Source organism: Onychomys torridus, chromosome 5 (genome assembly GCF_903995425.1).
Source record: "Onychomys torridus chromosome 5, mOncTor1.1, whole genome shotgun sequence".
Lineage (NCBI taxonomy): Eukaryota > Metazoa > Chordata > Mammalia > Rodentia > Cricetidae > Onychomys > Onychomys torridus.
The window spans coordinates 35,159,668-35,176,451 of record NC_050447.1 but is presented as its reverse complement, the minus strand read 5'-3'; the positions used below and the strand labels follow the sequence as shown (position 1 = coordinate 35,176,451).

The 16,784-nt window shown below is 45.7% G+C and overlaps 1 protein-coding gene across 1 annotated transcript; it reads left to right on the top strand.

Annotated features, from left to right (window-relative positions):
• Positions 1-4,137: 4,137 nt before the first annotated feature.
• Nob1 (NIN1 (RPN12) binding protein 1 homolog) lies at positions 4,138-16,414 on the top strand. Its single transcript, XM_036189104.1, has 9 exons — positions 4,138-4,453; positions 4,558-4,690; positions 8,558-8,688; positions 11,111-11,182; positions 11,449-11,577; positions 11,665-11,847; positions 12,883-12,980; positions 14,247-14,391; positions 15,836-16,414. Exons 1-9 carry the CDS (start codon positions 4,361-4,363, stop codon positions 16,103-16,105), a joined length of 1,254 nt encoding a protein of 417 aa, XP_036044997.1. The 5' UTR covers positions 4,138-4,360; the 3' UTR covers positions 16,106-16,414.
• Positions 16,415-16,784: the final 370 nt, after the last annotated feature.

Genomic DNA, 16,784 nt, shown 5'->3' with positions numbered 1-16,784 from the left:
TTTTGTTTTGTTTTTTTTTTTTCTTGAGACAGGGTTTCTCTGTGTAGCTTAGCGCCTTTCCTGGAACTCATTTGGTAGCCCAGGCTGGCCTCGAACTCACAGAGATCTGCCTGGCTGCCTCCTGAGTGCTGGGATTAAAGGCGTGCACCACCACTGCCGGGCTAACATTTCTTTTGAATTGTGTGTGTGTGTGTGTGTGTGTGTGTGTGTGTGTGTGTGTGTGTGTGTTATGCAGGGCCCTCAGAGGTGAGAAGAGGGTGTCATTCTCTCGAACTGAAGTTATAGCAGCTATGAGCCACTGGACATCGGTGCTGAGAACCAAACTCAGGTCCTCTGCAAGAACAGCAATTTGTCTCCGCCATCTCTCTAACCCTTGTAAATGTTTTAAAGACACAATTTTGCTAGTAGTGTTTTAAGATTTTAATTTTACATAATTTTTTTTATTTTTATAAAGCTACAAGCTCCACAGAATTGTCCCAGGGTCTTTCTTTACTTCTGAGAAACTCTCCCAGATACCCTGTACCAGCTTCAGGTACCACATTCAAATCCTCAAACACTCTCTTGGACTATCACACCTCCGTGTCTTTCTCTGTGTGGTCCTTCAAAATCAAACTCCAAATTCACAAATTCTAAGATTCCCCTAGACACTAAACACAATATCACTATTTATAGATATTTTTCAGCCAATCCACAGTGCTATTATTATTATATAAATGGCCTTTCAAAACTGTTACAGAGAAATAAGAGACAGTAAAATGATTTTTTTTTTCCAAGACAGGGTTTCTCTGTGTAGCTTTGGAGCTGTCCTGGAACTGGCTCTGTAGACCAGGCTGGCCTTGAACTCACAGAGATCTGCCTGCCTCTGCCTTCCGAGTGCTGGGATTAAAGGCGTGCGCCACCACCATCCGGCCAAGTAAAATGATTTTTTTTTTTAAATCTAACAGGGCTGGAGAAATGGCTCAGTGGTCAAGCACATTTGCTACTCTTGTAGAGTATGTGGATTTGATTCCCAGTACCCACATGACAGCTCACAACCTTCAGTAACTCCAGTTCCAGTTCCAGGAGGTCCAATGCCCGCTTCTGGCCTCCACAGGCACCAAACTGGTATACAGACATACACACAGGCAAAACACCTTCTGCATAAAATAAATAGTTGTTTGTTTGTTTTTTTATTTAAGAATACTATAAAGTGTAAGCGATTTTTTTGTGGGGGAAAGGGTTTTGGGACAGGGTTTCTCTGTGTAGCCCTGGCTGTTCCTGGAACTCACTATGTAGCACAGGCTGGCCTCAGACTGAGAGATCTATCTGCCTGCCTCTGCCTCCCAAGTGCTGGGATTAAAGGCGTGTGCCACCACCACCCGGCTAAGTGTTCTTAATAGTTGATAGAAAATAAGTTTTCAAAAGCTGGTCTTTCCTTTCCAGACTAATCTCCTAAATCAGGGTTTCAGAGTGTGTCCCTGGGCCACAGCAGCAGCATTACCGGAGATGTCACTTCTTAGGGCCTGTGCACACTTACCAAGCCAGAAACTGAGACCCAGTGAGCTTGTTTGTACAAGCTCTCCAGGGGCTTCCAGTGCACACTGGAGTTTCAGAATCACTGACCCAGAGCAGCTTCGCTTCTTCTGTTTCGTTTATCTGAGACAGAATCACCTGTTGCCCAGGCTAGGGAACTAGATATGTAACTAAGGATGACCTGAACTCTCAATCTCCCAGCCTTCAAATCTGAAGTGGTGAGATTGTCTGCATGAGCTGCCAGGCCTTACTTGAGAGATTATTCTTTATCTAGGGTTTAAACCCTGGAATCCTTTTCAACTTGTATAATCTCTTTTACTAGGCCGATCTGTATCTCCACTCACTGTTTAGGTCAATGAGGAAAAGCCAGTGCAGATAGAGGAATCTGGTAAAGAAACAAAACTCGATTAGAAGGATGAGCATGGAGGCAGAAGGATCCAGACAAACATTTCAGAGTGACGTAGACGTACTGGTTGATGGTGGGGTAGAGATGGGGATGGAACAGAGATTCCTACCTTGAATGCTTTTGTTGGTAATGCCTTAAATTTTAAATTAAAAAAGGAAGTGGCAGTACATCACTGTAATATCAGCACTGAAGCAGAACTCTGAGTTTAAGCCTAGCCAGAGCTACATAGCAAGACTAAGATAATAATCATTGGAACTCTAACAAGTGTAGATGCCAGAAATTGTCAGACATCATTTCTAGAAAATGTAGACTGGGAACGAGGACTGGACATAAATGTTTAGAAAGAGTTCTCTAGGGCTGTTAAGAGCAGACCAGAATTAGGTTCCTAGCACTTAGATTAGGTGGATCACAAACGATGTTACTCCAGCTCCAGGGGACTTGACAGCCTCTTCTGGCCTCCTCGGGCACCCACAAACACATACACATACATATAAATAAAAACCATACGTATGCATATATAGACTTTGTATGCCGTGATAATTGATGTCTAACAGATAGGTAGCACTGCTGAGGAAAACTTGGTACAAAGACAGTTAGGCAAAGGGTGCTATGTGTGCAGGGCAAGAAGAGAACCCTATGAAGGAAAAGAAGCCACTCAAAGGCAGGGAAGTTAGGGTGGTAAAGAATCAGCAAAATTGGGGCTGGAGTGATGGCTCAGGGTTAAGAGCACTGACTGCTCTTCCAGAGGACCCAGGTTCAATTCCCAGCAACCACATGGCAGCTCACAACCACCTGTAACTCCAGTTCCAGGGAATATGATACTGTCACACAGACATACACGCAGACAAAACACCAATGCACATAAAATAAAAAATAAAAAAATAAAAAATCAGGTAAATCCAGAAAGAGGAGACAGTAGGCAATGTCAGATCCCGCAGAGAAACAGATGCCAAAACACTGGAAAAAAAAAAATCTCTAAGAAGTTGGATAGTCTTCAGCGGGGGTGTTATTTCAGAACAGGCAGCACTGGGAAATTCTGGAGATCAGAGAGACCAAGGGCTAAGATTATCCACATAAAATATTTGGCCTAAGATTATCCACATAAAATATTTGGGGGCTAGGTGTGGTGGTGCATGACTTTAATCCCAGAGCTTGGGAGGCAGAGGTAGGAAGATCTCTTGAGTTCAAGGTCAGGCAGAGCTACAAAGTGAGAACCTTTGGGGATGAGGAGGCAGCAAGAAGCACCTTCACCTGCAGAGCCCAGGGATCGAGTTCCATCTCTAGGATTCTCTTATCAGAAGGAAAGAACTGTGATCCGGATGGTAGTGGCGCACACCTGTAATCCCAGCACTCGGGAGGCAGAGGCAGGTGGATCTCTGTGAGTTCAAGGCCAGCCTGGTCTCCAAAGCGAGTTCCAGGAAAGGTGCAAAGCTACAGAGAAACCTTGTCTTGGAAAAAAAAAAAAAAAAAGAAGAAGAAGAAGAAGGAAAGAACTAACTCTGTGGTTGTCCTCGGACCCTCACATGAGCACCTGGTATTTCCCCCCACCCCCGCCCCAGAAAAATGTAATTTAAAGTGTTTAAAAATGTTTGAGCATGCAGAAGATATTTGAGTCACTGACAATGGGTACCGTCAAGGGTGTTGAAGGATTTTTGATACAGGACAGATGAATAAAACAGAACATTTTAAATGAAAGCAGATGACAAAGACTGAGATCAGCATTGCCAGCGTGTAGTAGTCCAGATCTCCTAATCTCAGATTTGAAAGGAAATTTGGAAGTTATTAATACCCCTTCTGTTCAATTCAGCAATGAATTATGTTTTAGAAAATCATGTGCCTTGCTTAGGGAGGTGAAGCAAGGATATTAATTAATGCATCCATTGTTCCAAGATGTTCAAGTAGGGCTACATAAGCAAGGGCTGTGTATCCTAATGGATTTTTTTAAGATTTATTTATTTATTATGTCTACAGAAGAGAGTGCCAGATGTCATTATAGTTGGTTGTGAGCCACCATGTGGCTGCTGGGAATTGAACTCAGGACCTCTAGAAGAGCAGTCGGTGCTCTTAACCTCTGAGCCATCTCTCCAGCCCTCATAATGGATTTTAAAGAGTGGTTCCAAGTCAATTTGGAGGGTATCTGCCCGAGTCATACCTTATGGACTTGTGATAGGTTCTTTCTTTCTCTACCTACTGATTTTCAATCATGTGGATATCTACAAGTTTTGCTTTTAAAAGTACAGAAAAGCTCCATGAAGTGTATATCCTGAGGCAGGTTATCTCAGGCGTCCCTCACATTGGATCATGCAAGCACTCCGGGACAGGGCATAGTCCTGACGAGGTGGGTGGTGCCCGCCAGGGGGCGCCGCTCAGCCTCAGCGGCTGTTCCTCCGGTCCGGGGAGGACTGCCCTGCAAACGTAAGGAACCACGCAGGCTCCGCGCGCATGCGCGGTCTGTCCATGCCGGCCAACATGGCGCCAGTGGTGGAGCACGTTGTGGCTGACGCCGGCGCTTTCCTGCGGGACGCGCAACTGCAGGTACGGGAGATTCCGGCCGAGGGGCGCGGGGCCGGGGCTCGAGACCCTCTCCAGGGTGCGCGTGGGGTCAGGCGAGTGTGATAACTGGGCCGGTCTGTCCGCAGGACATCGGAAAAAACATCTACACTATCCGGGAGGTGGTCCGAGAGATTCGGGACAGGGCCACGCGCAGGCGGCTGGCAGTGCTGCCCTACGAGCTGCGGTTCAAGGAGCCCTTCCCGGAGTACGTGCGGCTGGGTGAGTGCCCAGTCCGGCCTTGTCGGGGGAGCTGGGCCCAGAGTGGACACAGACCTGCCCCGGGGCCGGCTTTAGAGGCCGTCAGTCCAGCCTGCTTTGCTAGTAACTAGCAGTGTGCCCCCGGGTACATCCCACAGACTTTAGGCTTCAGCTGGAAAATGAGGAAAGTAACAGTATCCGCCTCTCGTAGGACTGTAGGCCGTAAGAAGACTATACCTCTTGGCACATTGGGAGCTTTCAGTAAAGGTCTTTAGATGACTTAACAACTCAGTGGGACAGTGCTTGCCAAGTACGCAGAAGGCTCTGAGTATGACCCCAGTACTGCCCAAAACGAAAGGAATTTAAGAATCAGGAGCGTAGATCTGTGGCCCTATCTGTAGGGCGATTATTATAGTTTTGAATAGAGAGGCAGCCTTCAGTGAAGAAAACGGCATGCAGCACTGGGGAAGAGAGAGGCTTCGGAGTCAGAGGTCCCAAGCTAGCCTGAGCTAGATAGTGAGACTCTGTCTTACTGAATATAAGATGGGTCCAGTGTGAAGTCACATGTTTTTAGTTCAAGACCTCTGGAGTGAGAGGTTCCAAGCCAGCCAGGGCTACATAGTGAGACCTCATCTCAAAAGTAAACAATAAATTTTAAAAAGAAGAAGAGGGGATATGTTTAGGCTTTGCATTCGGTATGAAAGAAAACTAGTGGCTTAGGAATCCAGGCTAGTGGGGTTGGGAAGTGTTAATGAGGAGATGGTGGAGACACTTGCCTACTTTGCTAGTTTGTGATTTCTGTAGCTTTCACCACCAACTTAAGAGTTAGCGGATCTTTGCCAAGTGGCTTCAACTTTCCAAAATATTAGTAATATTTCATATGATGCAATTGAGGGGGAAATGAATCAGTGTGGTGTACATGCCTTCATACAAGCTAAACACACTTTTTTTTTTTTTTTTCCCCCCCCCCCCAGATAGGGTTTCTCTGTGTAGCTTTGCACCTTTCCTGGAACTCACTTGGTAGCCCAGGCTGGCCTCGAACTCACAGAGCTCCGCCTGGCTCTGCCTCCAGAGTGCTGGGATTAAAGGCGTGCGCCACCAACGCCAGCCAAGCTAAATACTCAACCAAATAAACAAAAATAAATGTTGGGGTTTGTTTTGTTTTGTTTTTCCAAACAGAGTTTCTCTGTGTAGCCTTGGCTGTCTTAGAACATACTGTATAGACCAAGCTGACCTTGAACTCAAAGATTGACCTGCCTCTGCCTCCCAAGTACTGGGGTCAAAGGAGTGTGCCACCACTGACCACCAAACAAAAATATACTGAAAAGTTTGCTGGGTGCCCAGGTAGACTTGTTAATACTGTTTTTGTTTTATTTATTTATTTTGAGACAGTCTCACTGTGTACCTCTGGGTGACCTGGAACATACCAAGTAAACCAGGCTGGCCTTGAACTCAGAATTGCCTACATCTGCCTCCCACATACTAGTATTAAAAGGGTGTGTACCATAATAGGGCTGGAGAGATGGCTCAGCAGTTAAGATCACAGGCTGTTCTAAAGAACCCAGGTTCGCAGGGTGGGTGGGGTGGTACACACCTTTAATCCCAGCACTCAGGAGACAGAGCCAGGCAGATCTCTGTGATTTCGAGGCCAGCCTGGTCTACAGAGTGAGTTCTAGGACAGGCTCCAAAGCTACACAGAGAAACCCTGTCTCAAGAGGGGAAAAAAAAAAGAACCCAGATTCAATTCCTAGCACCCACATGGCAACCATCTGTCCAGGAATCTGACACTCTCTTCTGAACCTAGAGGGCATCAGCCATACACATGATGCACAAACATGCATGCATGCATGCATGCATACATACATACATACATACATACATACATACATACATATAAAAATCACTTGTTGGGGCTGGAGAGATGGCTCAGAGGTTAAGATCACCGACTACTCTTCCAGAGGTTCTGAGTTCAATTCCCAGCAACCACATGGCTCACAACCATCTGTAATGAGATCTGGTGCCCTCTTCTGTATACATAATAAATAAATAAATAAATCTTTAAAAAAATAAAAATAAAAAACCGCTTGTAAGCATAAAAAATAGAGATGCACTGCCATACCTGGTTATTATTACCTTTTTTTTAAAGATTTATTTATTATGTAAACAATATTCTGCCTGCGTGTGTCACTGCCGGCCAGAAGAGGGCACCAGATCTCATTACAGGTGGTCGTGAGCCACCATGTGGTTGCTGGGAATTGAACTCAGGACCTTTGGAAGAGCAATTGGTGCTCTTAACCACTGAGCCATCTCTCCAGCTCTATTACTACCATTTTTATAGGAAATGTTAGCGGTGTGTTTAGTGTTGCTTATGCCACTGTTAATCAGAAGACACTCTATGAGGAAATTCTATTATTGTCAGTGTCTCAAACGCGACAGTAACCATTGGCATTCACTATGGATTAAGTATAGATGTGCAGTCCTTAAAATATTTGAAAAACTGTCCATTATTACAAGCAACCCTCTTTGGGTTTTATCATAGCCCATGATTACAGCTGTCCATTCTATTTTGAAATCCAGTCATCTCTTCTGTTACTATAGCTGCTTTACTTAGAGCTAAGAAAGAAGAGGCTTCTAACAATGTCAAAGCTTCAGTGAGGAGCTCTTATCAGGGGCAAATACTGTGTTAGCTTGGGTGATTTTCCCCCCTATTATCCTATCCCTTGATCTTGTGGATGAGAGTGTTGCCTTAAAGCTACCTGGTGGGACTGGAGAGGTGGCTCAGAAGTTAAGAGCACTGGCTGCTTTTCCAGAGTTTCTGAGTTCAATTCCCAGCAACCACGTGATGGCTCACAGCCACCTGTAATGAGATCTGGTGTCCTCTTCTGGAGTGCAGGCAATGCAGGCAGAACACTGTATACATTATGAATGAATGAATGGATGGATGAATGGATGAATGAATGAATAAATAAACCAAAAAACTACTTAGCAGGTGACTTGGTGGTGGTAAATACAGACTTTTAAGTAACAAAGAGGAAAAGGTCAGGAAATAGACTCCCAGGTGGGGTATTGGTTCTAAGTTCTTTGAAAAAAGTTTGCAGAGACACAATTCAAATGAGGTGAGGAACTGGTTTTCTTTCCCTGGTGTGTATCCTAGGGACCAAACTCAGGGGATAGATTTGCTGTCAAGCACCTTTATGGGGCTATCAGTGACCCATACGGTTTTTGGGTCTTGTTTTATGTGAACAGGTGTTTTGCCTGCACGTGTGTTTGTGCGCCAAGTGTAGACGGAGATTTCTTTGGGACCGGTGGCTCTGTCCTGTCAACTGTCACCTGGCTCCCAAGTAACCATGCAGAGACTTATCAATTATAAATGCTTGACTAATAGCTTAGACTTGTCTCCAGCCAGTTGTTACAACTTAAATTAACCCATTTCTATTCATCTATGTGCTGCCCAGAGGCTCGTTTACCTCATCTATGAGCTTTCCATGTTGCTTCTTCGTCATGTGGCTTGAGACTTCTCTGACTCTGCCCTTCTCCCCAGCATTCTCTGCCCCAAAATCCTGCCCAGCCATCGGACAATCCGCTTTCTATTAACAGTGAGAGCAACATGTCTTCACAGTGTACAGAAGGATTATTCCCCAGCAACCGTGTGTCTGCCTGGTGCTCTCAGGCCAGAAGAAGGTATCAGATCCCTTGGGACTGGAATTAGTTGTTAGCCACCAAGTGGATGCTGGGAGTTTAACCTGAGTCCTCTGGAAGAGCAGCCAGTGCTCTTAACTGCAGAGCCATCTCTCCAGCCCCTGTAGATGTTCTTTTGATACTGTAATTATCCAAGGACTTGCTAGTTTTGCCCTTAACTAAAGTTGAAAATCTCTTGTTTACTTGTAGTGACTGAGTTTTCCAAGAAAACTGGAGACTATCCCAGCCTCTCGGCCACAGATATCCAAGTGCTGGCTTTGACTTACCAATTAGAAGCAGAATTTGTTGGGGTGTCTCATCTAAAACAAGAACCAGAAAAGGTACATCAGGAGTATTGGGTTGTTTGGTTGGTTTGGTTTGTTTTTTTAAATTTGTGTATGTGTATGTATCTGTGTGAGCATAAGCATTTGGGGTGATGGGGAGGGTGCCTGTGAGACCTGAAGAGAACGTCCCATCCATTGAAGTGGAATTATAGGTATTTGTCAGCCACTTAACCTTCAACATAGGTGCTAGGATCTGAACTCTAGTCCTCATGATTGAGCACTAAGTGCTCCTAACCCCTGAACCATGTCTCCAGCCCCAGGTTTGTTTGGTTTTGGGGGGTTTGTTTGTTTGTTTTTCAAGACAGTTTCTCTGTAGCTTTTTGGAGCCTGTCCTGGACTAGCTCTGTAGACCAGGCTGGCCTCAAACTCACAGAAAACCACCTGCCTCTGCCTCCTGAGTGCTGGGATTACAGGCATGTGCCACCACTGCCCGGCCTATATTTTTTAAAATGTATGTAGAGCCTCCTCCTCTTCTCTCCTCCTGCTTTAGAACAAAAACAAGGCAGAAGGAGAAAGTGGGTCCTAGAAAGCTTGTCCTCTGACCTCCACCTGTGTGTAGTGTGGCACCCACACTTCTGTACTCCCTGTCTGTCTCACACAAAATAAATGGGTCTTTATGTTTATTTATAAGGCATGGGGTCTCACTGTGTTGTTCAGTCTGGGCCTGAACTGTTTTTGTTTTGTTTTGTTTTGTTTTGTTTTTGTTTTGAGACAGGATCTCACTGGGTAGCCTTGGTTGTCCTAGAACTCACAGAGATCTGCCTGCCACTGGGATTAAAGGCGTGTGCCACCACACCTAGTTCATTTTATTTTGTATGTTACATTTATTTTTGTGTGTACATATGTGTGTGAGCCTACCACAGCTTACTTGAGGGGTCAGAGAACAACCTGTGGAGCTTGGTTTTCCTCCCTCCACTGTGTGGGTCCTTTAACCTGCTCAGCCATCTTTCTATTCCTAAATAAATTAATTGTAGAAATAATAACCTTGGGCTGGGGATGTTCCTCCCTCAGTAGAGTGCTTGCTTCATATGCATAAAGCCCTGGGTTCAGTCAGTAGCGGTGTATATGTTGGGAGTGGAAGCTCACTCATGTCCTGTAATCACAATATTTGGAAGTTGGAGGCAGGAGGATCAGAAATTCAAGGTAGATTGGTTTATAAAGTAGTGTAAAGTGAGCCTGGACTAAATTAGACCCTGCCTCAAAAATAACCTCAGAGCCATCATTGGACATAACATTAATGTGAGGCCCAATGTCACCAAATACCCAGTCAGTATTCACACTTTCCCATTCTGTATTTATTAATAGTTTGCTTTGGTGAAAATCTGAGTGAAGTTTATATAGATACCATATTTAATAAATTTAGCAAATGTATTCATCCTTTTTTTTTTTTTAAATAGAATTTCTATAGCCCAGGTTAGCCTAGAACTTGCTATATAACCAAGCTTGACTTTGAACTCTGGATTTTTTAAATTTTTTAAGGTTCATTTAAAGAAAAGTGCAAGGTGGTACTTTTGTGTGTATGAGTGTTTTGCCTGCATGTGTGTATGTTCAGTTTACCTGTTCACTGTACCTGTACCCAGTCCCCATGGAGTTCAGAAGAGGACTTTCAGATACTCTGGAACTGGAATTACTGATGGTCATGAACAACCATGTGGGTGCTGGAAAACAGACTTGGGCCCTCTGCAAGAGCAGCAAGTGCTCTTTCTTAACTACTCAGCCATCTCCAGCACTGACCTTGAATTCTTGATCCTTCTGCCTCTACTTCCCATGTGCTAGGATAATAGGTGCACACTGGCTCATATTCATATAGTCTTCAGAGCTGCCCTCTGGTTTCTCAGTCAAGTTTGGAGGCCTCCAGTTTAAAATAGACTCTCATTTTCTTTTTTATTATTTTATTTTTTGTAGCAGAAGCCTTAGACTGGGCTACCATCGCAGCTCAGTTGGTAGAATGTTGCATAGCATGTACAGGGCCTCTAGATTTCATCCCCAGCACCTCATAAACAGGCACGGGTAATCCTGTGCCTTCAGAGGTAGACACAGGAAGCTCAGAAGTTGAGAGTCATTCGTAGTGAGTTTAGGACCATCCTGGCCTAAGTGAACTGTCTCCCAAGGATTTAGAGCATAGCATGCTTTGACATAGCAATTCAGCTCTCTGGCCTTTGGCCTACAGCTCTCACCATAGAATACTTGCAAGTTTCACAAGTATACACTTCATAGCTTTTGTATTTTGGCACAAATACCCTGAAAGCACTTAATAATGGTGTCCGGATGTCTGAGTGTTGTCATTTTGTCTATATATTCTTGTGACTTCCAGTTTTTTATATCTCATAAACTAAGGAGCGAGATCTTGATTTTTGTTTGTTTTTAATTAGCCTTAATTCTGTATCTTCAACCTAATTGTCCTTCACTGCTGTTTCAGGTTAGAGTGAGCTCTTCCATTCAGCACCCTGAAACTCCTCTTCACATTTCTGGTTTCCATCTGCCCTCCAAGGTAACTTTTCAGGAGCCTGACCCTGGGGTTCTTTTCTACAGCACGTCGTAGCTCTTGATAACAAAGCAGATTGACCTGGGCCAGGAGAGTATTTTTGTAGTACTCCCAGACCCAGCTTGCATATAAAGTGGGTTCACCTTTAAACCTCTCGATTTTCATGTTTTTAAATTATCCTGCTTCGTGGAAGAGTGTTTAGCTGGTATTTATAAGGCCCAGGGTTCATTCCCCTGCACTGAAAAAAGAACTGATGTTTCATTTAATCTCAGCCTAAACCCTCACATGAAACAGTGGATCGTGGCCACCCAGCTGATGGGTCTGAGAACCTGGAATTCAGCTCCTTCATGTTCTGGAGAAACCCTCTGCCTAACATTGATCGTGAACTGCAGGAGCTTCTGGTAAGGCTCTGGCTTCTAGTCTCCTAGTGACATCAGAGCTTCTCGACAAGAGTCCTGAACCTGGGAGTTTGTCTGTTGATGTTTCAGATTGACAGAAGGGAAGAGGAGGAGGAGGAGGAAGAGGAGGAAGAGGAATTTGAAGATAGTGATGACGATGGGGGTGGGTGGATAACCCCCAGCAACATCAAGCAGATCCAGCAGGAGTTGGAGCAGTGTGACGTCCCAAAGGATGTTCGGGTTGGCTGTGTGACCACAGACTTCGCCATGCAGGTACGTGGGGTAGACCCAGGCCAACACTGTGGGGTGAGGGGTGTGGAGCTTCTGTAAACCTGACTATTCATTTTGTTTGAGGGGAGCCTATCATATTAGTGACAGTATGCATAGGGATTCAATTTTTTTTTTTTTTTTAAAGACTATTTAGGGGCTGGAGAGATGGCTCAGCGGTTAAGAGCACTGGCTGCTCTTCCAGAGGTTCTGAATTCAATTCTCAGCACTCACATGGCAGCTCACAATCTGATGCCCTCTTCTGGTCTGTGGGCATACAGGCAGACAAAGCACCTGTATACATTTAAAAAATTTTTTTTAATTTTTTAATTACATTTACTTAGTGTGTGAATATTCTCGTGCCATAGAGTATGTGAGGGTCAGGATAACTCGCAGGAGTCACCTCTTTCTGTTCACCATGTGGGTGCCTGGGGTCAGACTCAAGCTGTTGGGTTTAGTGGCAAGCATTATGCAACAAACCATCTTGATGGCCCTGGGTATTTGTTTTACACACACACACATTTGTGGGGGTTGGGGGACGGTGGGGGTTGGTTTTTTAGACAGATTCTCTGTGTAGCCCTGGCTGTCCTGGAACTTGCTCTAAAGACCAGACTGGCTTCAAACTCAGAGATCCACCTGCCTCTGCCCACTGAGTGCTGGAATCAAAGGCATACACCACCACGCTGGCTTTGTTTATAATTCTTTTTTTTTTTTTTTTTTTTTTTTTTTTTTTTTTTTTTTTTTTTTTTTTTGGGACAAGGTTTCTCTGTGTAGTTTTGGTGCCTGTCCTGGAACTCGCTCTGTAGACCAGGCTGGCCTTGAACTCACAGAGGCTCTGTTGGGAGGCATTGCCAATAAGACCACGCTCTGTCCCTGCAATTGCCCAGTAATGCAGATCCCTGTCTTCTCAGCCAGACCTTTCAGGTGTTCGCTAACAAAAGCCAGGGATTATAAACCAAACTAGAAGTTAGATTCCCATAACGGTGTACAAAATTATTGCCAAATTAATGGTAAAGAAGTTGGTTTAACTTGTTGTTGTAGAATGTTCTGCTTCAGATGGGGCTGCACGTGCTGGCAGTGAATGGCATGCTGATCCGAGAGGCCCGGAGCTACATCTTACGCTGCCATGGCTGCTTCAAGTATGTGGCCGAGGGTCTGGACCCAGGGTGTTTTGTTCCTGTCCCTGCTGATGGCTCCTCAGAAGAGAACCCTTTCCCTCCACCTCTGTTCCCTGTGGCCTACCTACTGTCCACCACACTGAAATCCTTGGGACAAGTTGCCAGTGACTGTCCCTCCACACACCTCTGAGGAGCCTCAGGTTAAGGATGTGGGTTCTGTAACAGAGGTCACTTGTTCTCTGATGACACGCACTGGCCTGTGTAGGAGAGAGGTCTGGGATTTGCTCCCAAGTGACATAGGCAGATGGAGCATAGGGTAGAGATGAAACACAATAACTGAGTTGATGGTCAAGCTGGGTGATGGGCACATGGGGATTCATTGTGTTTCCATGGCTACTCTATGTCTGTGGATTCAGAGTGTTTGGGTTCACATCTAGATGCCTTCTGGCTGTATGATTTGCAAGTTTTTACAGTTAGTTGCCTTCTTAGTTCTTTAAAATGGTCTTCAAATTGAGAGATTTGTTGTAAGGAACTGGGAACATGAGTCATAGGGGTTTAGCAGGGTATTTGGTACATAGGAGATGTTCCCTCTGATGGACTGCCAGTTGACTGGTCGCTCCCTTCTGCTTCCTATTCTGTGGGGGGCTGGTTGCTGTATGTTCCCAGGACTTACGGGCAGGCTTATGGCCATCCTGCATCTTTGGGCTGGGTCTGTGAGCATCTTGTAGTTCATCTGGCAGAGCCCAGCTTTGCAGAAGTCTGGTGTGGGGTGGTGCTGAAGCATTGGGGTGTTTTGCTGGGCCTGAGGGACTCTTGATGAGATTGGAGCTTCCTGGTGTGGGCTTAATCCCCTAGAGGATAATAGCCTCAGCCTTGGCACCACCTTCTACCGTTGTGACACTCCTTAGAGCTGCTTCTGCGGTCTCCTAAGCCTCTGTGATTAACGGTTCTTAGTCTTAAATGCACAAGACTCACGACAGCTTTGTCTCATAAACCTGCTGCTACCATGGCCCCCTGGACAAAAACTCCTAGGATCTGACACATTCTCTCTCTCTCTCTCTCTCTCTCTCTCTCTCTCTCTCTCTCTCTGCCCTTTCCCCTCTAAGGAAGGCAGCTGCCTGGGGCTGCTTTGTCCGTTAGCATGAGGCTAGCGGCCTTTGTTTTGGGAAGATGGGAATAATAGAATTTAGCTTTTACTGCATTTCTTGTCCTCTCGTTCTCTGCGGCTGGAGGTAGGGGCTCCTGCCTATGATGCCAGGGTTCAGCCTTTCTTTTGTGTCTCCCTAGGACAACGTCAGACATGAACCGAGTGTTCTGTGGGCATTGTGGGAACAAAACCCTGAAGAAGGTGTCTGTGACTGTCAATGACGATGGTACCTTACACATGCATTTCTCCCAAAACCCCAAGGTGCTGAACCCTCGAGGCCTCCGGGTAGGTGGCATGTATCTTGTTCCCCTAACAACTTCAGAATCAAATGACCGAGGGAGAACTGGGTGAGTGGTGCACGCCTGGAATCCCAGCACTGGGGTGGAGGCAGGAAGAGCAAGAGTTCAAAGCCAGCCTTGGCTACTAGACCCAGTCTCAAAAAAGACCAGAGGACCAAAGCTGAGCTAACCTAGCACCCACTGGTAGGGCCGGGAGCCCATAGTCTCAGTACACAGACAGGAAGGAAGAGTGTAAAACAAGTTATCTATGTCTGTCTGTCTGTTCTTCCTTCCTCCTTTCTTTTAGATTTATTTATTTTATTATGTATGCAGTGTTCTAAGCCTGCACACCAGAAGAGGGTACCAGATTTCATTATAGATGGCTGTGAACCACCATGTGGTTGCTGGGAATTGCAGCCAATGCTCTGAGCTATCTCTCCATCTTAAGGAGTTTGGGAAAGGAGAAACAAGGAGTGATTCTGGGCAGCGAGTGCTCAGTGGTGGCCATTTGATTTGGTCAAGGCAGAGCTCAGCAAGGGTCACCTGGAACATAGTAGAGGCCGGATTTATACAGCAGTTGTTTAAAGGGTCCGAGCTCAGTGAGGCAGAGGAAGGGGAGTGCCCAGCACAGGAGAGTCCTGAGTTTGTGGGAATGGGTATAGAAAGACAGCCAGGTATAGTGGCTCATGCCTGTGAGTCTAGCACAGCCTCTGAACCAGAGTCATCTGCCACTCTGGGTCTTATAACCTGGCTGGCCTCAAACTTGGCAATCCTCCTGCCTCAGTCTCCTGAGTGCCAGGATTGCAGGTGTGCTTCAGTGTGTTTGGTGGGGGCAGCTTGGCGGTGTTGTTGGGTACTTTTCTGTGTTGTAGCAGAGGGTACATGAGAAGCAGGTGACACTTGTCTCTTGGTGAAGGTGGTTTCTGCACTGTAAAGTTCCAGTTACTCTGAATAAAATAGTTTTTGCTGACCTTGAACAACTCCTGATCTTCCTACCTCTATCTTATACCTAGATTTTGGGTGTGTAGCCCAGCCAAGAATGCTTTTAAGTAGCAAAGATTGCAGCCCTGGATTTGAACCCAGCACCACAGAGTGCATTCAAGGCCACCTCACCTCCATTTATACAACCCCCTTTTCATGCTAATCTGCCTTTGCTTGGCGTAGAACCCATGTGGCCATTTCAGAATTGTTAATGCATACCTTTGTGGAAATGGCAGCAGCTTCTCTGACCATTTGTCTTTAGCTGAGAGTGTATAGTTAAGATGCTGCCTTCAGGTTTTCATCTGTCAGTTGAGGTAAGCATGATGTGGGAAACACATGTCTTGCTGGCACACAGTGGGCAAGACAGTTGTGTCTGCTTGCATGAGGATCTGAAGGGGCTCTTGAGCAGACAGTGACTGGACCCGTGTGAATGGGGTTGCCTGTTCTAACAGCCTGCCCTCTCAATGCAGTACTCGCTGCCCACTCCCAAAGGAGGCAAGTATGCCATCAACCCCCATCTGACTGAGGATCAGCGCTTCCCCCAGCTGCGACTCTCCCACAAGGCCAGGCAGAAGACCAATGTGTTTGACCCTGGCTACATAGCTGGGGTGTCTCCCTTTGTGGAGAATGACATCTCCAGCCGCTCAGCCACCCTGCAGATCCGGGACAGCACCTTGGGAGCTGGGCGGAGACGCTTAAATCCCAATGCTTCCAGAAAGAAGTTTGTAAAGAAGAGGTGACATTGCAAGCCTGTAGGCAAAGCAGATTGCAGCTCGCTGCTGAGGGGCTGGAGTCTCGACCCTGGCGTCTGGTCTGTAAACATCTACACAGAAGCAGTAGTCCAGCTTCTCTGACCGCCTCAGACTTTGTGCTGTGGGAAGCTGCAGGGCAACATGGCTGCCCTGCCTATGAGCATCCAGAGCCAAGACTCGGCCATGGGAAGGGGAGCCGGAAGCAAAAAGAAGGGCACCCTAGAGCAAACACTGAGCCTTCAAAGGTAGAAATGTCCAAATGGTAACCTTTTTCTAATAAACAGTTTAAATTCTCTATCCCTGGTGGACATGGACGCTAACAATGTATGCCTGAGAGCTAACTAGATTTTTTTTTTTTTGCCAGAAATTATAAGTATTCTACAATAAAGCTTTAAATTTTTAACTTTTTTTTCCAAATACAAAACAATTCATTCATCCAGGAGCTTCAGTATAGTAATCCACATCGCAGCCTTTGTTTGGGTCCACATCTGACTTTCTACATGCAAGTGTAAAGTATGTGTCATTCGGGGAAAGGACGGTCATTTACATAACTGCAGTGTATTAATCAAAGTCAGGAAAATTCCTTCTATTAAATACACACTCAGCCCGGGATAGTACAGAGTTACCGAGTAGTTCAGGATGTAGAGGAGTTGACCAGTTATCATCA